Here is a 6,129-nt window from a genome sequence, read left to right as displayed (position 1 = left end):
ACCCACCGGCCGTGGGCAGCCCAGTCTCCGTCCCCGGCACAGGGGGACAGGCGGTGGCATGCCTGCACCCCTTGGTGTGCCGAGAGAACAGGCAAACTCGTAGCATCGATGAGGGCTGCTGCAGCTCCCTGAGCCCTTCACACTTGTAAGGTGGCTCCAACCAAACCTCAGATCTTAGCACAGGATGTTCCCCCCTGCTCCAGCATTAAAATTCCCCCATTTTTCCTCCAATTTTATTATTCTAGGGTTTTGGTGTTTGACGGTGCAGGGAAGGAGCAGCAACAGAGAGCGGTTGCCTGCCGGCCGCCTCCCCCTCCCCGCTCTGGCTAGGCCTTGGGCGATGCCGCAGGCTGCAGCCGCTGCAGCTCCAGGATGCGGACGAGGAGGAGGAAGGCGATGCTCAGGAGAAGCAGCCAGAAGAAAACCCAGTAGTGCTGCGGAAGGAAGAGCCATGGCCGCCACAGCTCTGCCGGGGACCCCTTGGACCTGGGGAGAAGGTGACCGGGGACACTCGTCATCAAGGGGGGGAGAGCAAATCCCACCTCCGCCCCAGCTGGGGCTGAGGAGAGTGTTTAACTCAACCCCAAACCTCACTGGCCCTTTTGCAAACCCCAATGCGACAAGCCCAGGGAGGGCACAGGTAACCTGCAATGCACGGGGGAAACTGAGGCAGAGCAGGGTCGAGCTGGGGCAGCCAAGCAACATCCCAGCCTTCCATCACCAAATCCCCCAGCCCGTTTCCCACGTGCTGGCCACCGTGGGACCACAGAGAGTCCAGCAGCCACAGGGGTGATGCTGGGCACATGCAGGGTGCTGCTCACGTCACCCCAAGCTGCTCTGGCTCCTCGTCCCCTGCACTTGAGCCTCTGCTATCTGCCTCGGCCGCCAGCTCCCTGGTCATGGCGCTGCCCTGGCCCTGCAGCTCCAGCTCGCTCCTGGGGAGGGAGAGGATGGGGTGCTGTGCCGTGCCCCGCGGGCCAGCGGCAGGCAGTGACGTGGCCTCCCCGCCACCCGGTGCGGTTACCTCTGGGTGCTGGGCCGGCGCTGGGCCCCCTCCCTCTCCAGCTCGCCGGCCGGGGCTACTCGGCTGTCAGGGCTGGCACCTGGCTGGGCACCGAAGGTGGGAGCGTCAGCGGGGACCCAGACCCCCGGTAGCACCAAGTCTGGGGACACACGTCTGACAGCGGGGCACAGCTCCTTTCCGTCCCCCCTGCGCGTGTCCTTACCAAGAGCTGCTTGGGGATGACGGCGATGCTGACTCTGCGGCGGGCAGACCCCTGCAATGGAGGGGCTGGGGGTGAGCACTGTGCCGGCTGCCTCTCCATGCTCCCCCTCCCCTCCTTCCCCATCGCCTCCCCAGCACAGGCAAGGGACACCAAGGAGGAGAGGGGACGCTGCCAGCCTCCCACTGGCCCTGGCGCTAAGGGGGGAAGGCGGAGAGCTGGTGAGATGAGGGAAGGTCAAAGCCAAGAGGTTTGCGCCTGTCCTTACTGCTTCAAGCCGTGCCAGCGGGGCTGTCTAACCCCCTCCCCGAGTGCTCCCCTACCTCTTGAGCTGTAGGGGAATCAGTGCCGAATTCGAGCTGGTGCTAGAGAACAGCCAAGCCTGCGGCTCTTGCGCTATGACCCTGCAATGCAGAGGGACCTGCCTGAGATCTCCTGGACAAACAGCCCCCAACCCCGGGCACCCTGTCTCCCCAAGCCCAGGCACCCTGTCTCCCCGCAGCCCTCTGAGGCCGCCCCTATGTTTTGCCTCATCCCCGGCATTTCTAGCAGACCTTGCCTGCAGCAAGCAGCTAGCAGGAGTGGCATTGCCCGGGGGCTAGCGGGTGCATGGGGACCACCGGGCAAGGGAGAGCGGCAGGGCACGGGGAGGCGGTGGCTCTGGGGCTGCTGAACTGGGACCAGTTACCTGCTGGAAAGTTCGCATCAGGGGGTGAGGCCTCAGCCGTGGCTCCGCGTCGTCTGGGAGCAAAGAGAAGCAGCCTTACATCACCCCCAAAAATTAAGACGGGGCTGATGCACAGATGGTTGCAAACCTCCCTCCCCTTGAAAGCTGTCCTGGCCACAGGCCCTGTGCTCGGCAGAAGTCACAGGGGTGCCCCGGCCGGGGGGACCTTGCTTGCATGCATGGCGATGGCGTGCGTGGGATTTGGCGTCCAGGGACAGAGCGTCCTTTGTGTGCCCCGTGCCCCCCTGCCCCGCATTCCCAGCTGGGCCACGGGACGATGGCTCTCCGGCCACCAGCACCTGCTCCCTCGCTGCATCTGCTGTTACACCGGCCCCTCGCATTTATCATCGGGTCCCAGCTGTCACCCGCCCCCGGTTCCCAGCTCACACAACCCACCGGCTCTGTGGTGTGGGGTCACACTGACCCCCCGGAGGGGTTCGGGACAAAATCCCATAGGGTCGCCCCGTGCAAACCCCACGTGGGCCCCGGCGGCAGAGCCCACCTCACCCTGGGTCTCTGCCAGCTGCCGGTTGCGGGAGTTTTGCTGGATCAGGCGCTTCATCTCCTCCAGCTCCGCGTGCTCCCGCATGTGGTGCCGCTTCAGGTTCTCCACGTGCTGGACCATCACCTCCGCTGCTCGGCTCATCCGGGCCTCCTGCAGCCGGGCAGGATGGGGGATCAGGTCCCCCCATCTCCCGGTCCCTAAGGACCCGTGTCCCTGCCAGTCCCTCACTATGCATCCACCCAGGGGGTGCAAATGCACCCCCTTCCTGCTCCCAAGGGCAGGCAGATCCCTTGCACCCTGGTACCTGCAAACAGGAGGTCAATGCCAGCACCCAGAGGAGGAGGGATAGACCCCAGCAAGCCCAAGGATGGGTCCCCAAGCCCAGCTGCAGCACCCTCCAGCCCTCCCAGCCCCGGCGGGGGGGCCCCAAGCGACGCACAGACCTGATGTACGGCCCCCAGCTTCTCTGCGGCGCTGGTTGCCCGCTCGACAGCGGCCGCCAGCACAGCCAGGCTGCGCTGCAGCTGCTCCAGCGTCTCCTTGCAGCCCCCATCGGTGCAGGATGGGCCCAGCCTCTGTGGAGGGAGAGGGGGAGGATGCAGCTGCCAGAGCCAGGACTCTGAGTTGTCCAAACCCCTCTGGGGCTGGAAGTCGCCAGCAGATGCCAGCCCCTTGCCCTGATGCCCACCTACCTCCAGGGCAGCCCGGCACTGCCCCAGCTCCTCCTGGATGTTTTCCTCTGCTGCATCCCGTGCCCGTTTCTCCACCTGCACCCGTTGCCGCAGGGTGAACACATCACAGCGAAAAGCCAGGGCGAGGTGGGCAAAGGCTGCCTGTGGGGCGGGAGGGCAAGAGGTGGGACACAGGGTGAAGGGGAAGCCACCAGGGCCATGCGCTGCTGTCCCCAAGGCACAGACAGACCCCCCACCCCCAGCATGCCACCAAGCAGGGCAGTGCTAAGGATAATGAGCACTTGCCTTGCCCCAGCACCTCTTAGGCTGCTGCGCACTGGGGACAGTCCCCATGAGATGCCAGCCTGAGACACGTCCCCCAGGCAGCTGATAACACATGGAAATCCCAAGCCCTCCTGGCAAGAGCACGCGCCGGGCAGACGCCAGCCCTTGCTGCAGGTCCCGGCTGACAGCGGAGCCTGACTCAGCCCTGGCACTTGCAGGAAAATTATTTTTATTAGCATGGCTTCCACCACCTCCCTGGCTAAGGGAGCTCTCGGCGAGCTGCAGAGCACTTTGTGGGATTGCCGGGCACACAGAGGACGGGCTCATCTTGCCGTGGAAATGCAGCTGCCTCCAAATGCCAACAGCATCAACGGGAAAGGGATTTGTGAGGCAGCTGCCAGGGGACTGCGGTGCCCGGAGGGTGGCCAGGAGCAGGGCACAGCCCTGGGACTGTGAGCCAGAAAGGTGTCGGTCCCTCTGGCCCCCTTCCCCAGCCCACCCACGGCCTCCGGCAGCCCTCACCTCCACGTCCTGCTCCGTCAAAGCCACCCTGCAGAAAGAGAATTGCTGTCAGGGATGTAGGAACCATGGGGACTGCACGCTGAAAATGCCCTTGGTCCGCTCCCAGGCGTGCCAGGGGTGCCAGCCATCACCAGAAGCAGGGACCCAAGTGCCCCTCGCCTGGAGAGCGGCTCTTGTGCAGTGGAAAAGGAGGAAAGTCCAATCACTGGACAACACGGTGCCCTGGGACCCCCTGTCCTGTAGACCCCGGAGGGACGCTGGTGCTCACTGGTCTTACCTGTGCAAGCCTAGTCTCTCCAGCACGGAGAGCTCACTGGGGAAACTCAGCAGCGGCTCCTCCAGGGTTTCTGCATCTGCAGGGAGGCAGTAACGCCATGGGAGAGACCACACGTGAAGGCTTTTCCTTGGCCTTTCCTCCTCCTCCCCCTGCCCTCCTGTCCCAGCAGGGAGCAGATGCCTGTGGTGTGGGACCATCCCAATCCTTCCCGCAGCATCAGCAGGGCTTCAGGTCCCCCCAGGCCAGTTCCCCCTTTCCCATGTCCCCCCTAAGGGAGACAAACCCCACCAGGCCATGCCGTTCCCACGCTCGTCCCCAAGCCTTCCCCTAAGGGGACCCAGCTGGGATGTGGGATGGGGACTCACCCACCTTCCTCGTTCCTGTCACCGTCCCTGGTGCGTACAGCCAGCTCCTGCCTGTCCGTGCCTGGCACCTGGGGGGCACAAGGCGCTGTCGGAGCAAACCCCTCCCTGGCACTAGACACATCCCGAAAAGAGCAGCACCGAGAGGCTGGGGGTCTGGCTGAGCCCAAAGGGCCGAGGAGGGAAGGGCCCCCCGAACCTGTCACCCTCCCCTCCCTCTCACCTCGCTGATGTGCTCCACGCTCTGCTCGCTCCCGGCCAAAACCCCGTCTGGGTGCCCCTGGGGACTGCTCATCCTCCCTGGGGACAGAAAGGGTGGTGGGAGCTGGGCAGCAGCATCCCCTCCCCAGCCTGACACCACTTCAAGGGAGACCCCCAAAAACACCGCTGGCACTTCTGCAGCCTGCAGGCTCCCAGGGGGCACGGCCTGGCAGGTGCCCCCCTAAAATACCCCTGCGGGGTTAAGGGAGCTGCAGCCAGGCTGGGCCAGGGCAGGGGGAAGAGGCTGAGGGATCTGGTGCGGCTGGTGGGTTACAGCTGGCGAGGCAGATCCAGGGGACAGGGTTGGGGTCCCAGGGCTGGAAGGGGTGCGGGGTTGCATGCAGGCGCTGCCAGGCCAGGGGACACCCTCTTGCTGGACCCGTGCAATGCTGCTCAGGGAGGGAGGGTGCAAAAACCACCCCTTTCCCTCCATCCCCACCCTGGGCTGCCCTTACCTTCATCCGGAGATGTGGGGAGCCCGGCCAGCTCTGCCTGCTGCTCCCTGCAGAGAGAAGCCCGGGTAAACCTCAAAGAAACTCCAGCAGCAGAGGCAGCATCCCACCCCCTCTGCCCTCCCCCAGCCACCACGGCACCCCTCAATGGGATGCCGCTCCAGACCTGGGTCCTTTCTGAGCATCCTCTGCAGCCCGTTCCGTCCCTGTCCCTGTCCCTGTCCCCGCTCTCCCTGGCACGGGAGCAGCAGCCCCCTCCACTCCCACGGCCGCTGCAGAGCCGCCACCAAGGAGCCCGCCGAAGCCGTTTCCAGCCAGCAATGAGTCACCGGCCCACGGCCGTGCTTCTCCTCAGCACAATTTTTTTCTTTTTTTTTGCCCTGGCTGCCAAGCGGACCTCGCTGCGAGCTGGCCTCTTCCCAGGCACCACAACAAACCCGGCTGCCGGCAGAGCCCAGACGCCATCTCACATCACCGCCACGGGGACAGCAGGCCTTGGCACATGCTCTTGCCTCCCCAAAAGTGCACTGGGATCGCCTCGCCACCCCAAAACCTTTTCCTGGGTGCAAGGAACTCTGGCAGCTCTGTAGCATCCCTGCTCACTGGGGCCAGGGATGCTGGAGCATGCCAGGGATGGCAGGTCAGCTGTGCACGGAGATACAGGGGCTGCCGTGCAAACAGCCCTCTCTGGCCTCATGCCGGAGCCCAGCACCCAGCTGGGAAAGGGTTTGAACCCCCAGACTTTGCTCCTGGCTCTGGAAAGGGCTTTTCTCTCTCCTCCCTGCAAGGCTGGGGATCGTTCCCCGGGAGCGGTGGCTGCAGGAGAAGGGGATGCTGTGTCGAA

The 6,129-nt window shown here is 64.7% G+C and overlaps 1 protein-coding gene across 1 annotated transcript; it reads right to left on the bottom strand.

Annotated features, from left to right (window-relative positions):
• Positions 1-250: 250 nt before the first annotated feature.
• Positions 251-5,566, bottom strand: LOC140643215 (inositol 1,4,5-triphosphate receptor associated 2-like). Its single transcript, XM_072844719.1, has 14 exons — positions 5,452-5,566; positions 5,289-5,335; positions 4,796-4,872; positions 4,580-4,643; positions 4,211-4,286; positions 3,934-3,961; positions 3,148-3,288; positions 2,899-3,030; positions 2,458-2,605; positions 1,912-1,964; positions 1,227-1,277; positions 1,025-1,107; positions 822-935; positions 251-486 (listed from the first exon to the last, which is right to left on the bottom strand). The coding sequence occupies exons 3-14, from the start codon at positions 4,865-4,867 to the stop codon at positions 327-329; spliced, it is 1,122 nt and encodes a 373-aa protein (XP_072700820.1). The 5' UTR covers positions 4,868-4,872; positions 5,289-5,335; positions 5,452-5,566; the 3' UTR covers positions 251-326.
• Between the last annotated feature and the right edge of the window lie 563 nt (positions 5,567-6,129).

Source organism: Ciconia boyciana, chromosome 23 (genome assembly GCF_034638445.1).
Source record: "Ciconia boyciana chromosome 23, ASM3463844v1, whole genome shotgun sequence".
Taxonomy (NCBI): domain Eukaryota; kingdom Metazoa; phylum Chordata; class Aves; order Ciconiiformes; family Ciconiidae; genus Ciconia; species Ciconia boyciana.
Note: the sequence above shows the minus strand (reverse complement) of the source record. Positions and strands in the feature narration are given on the sequence as shown.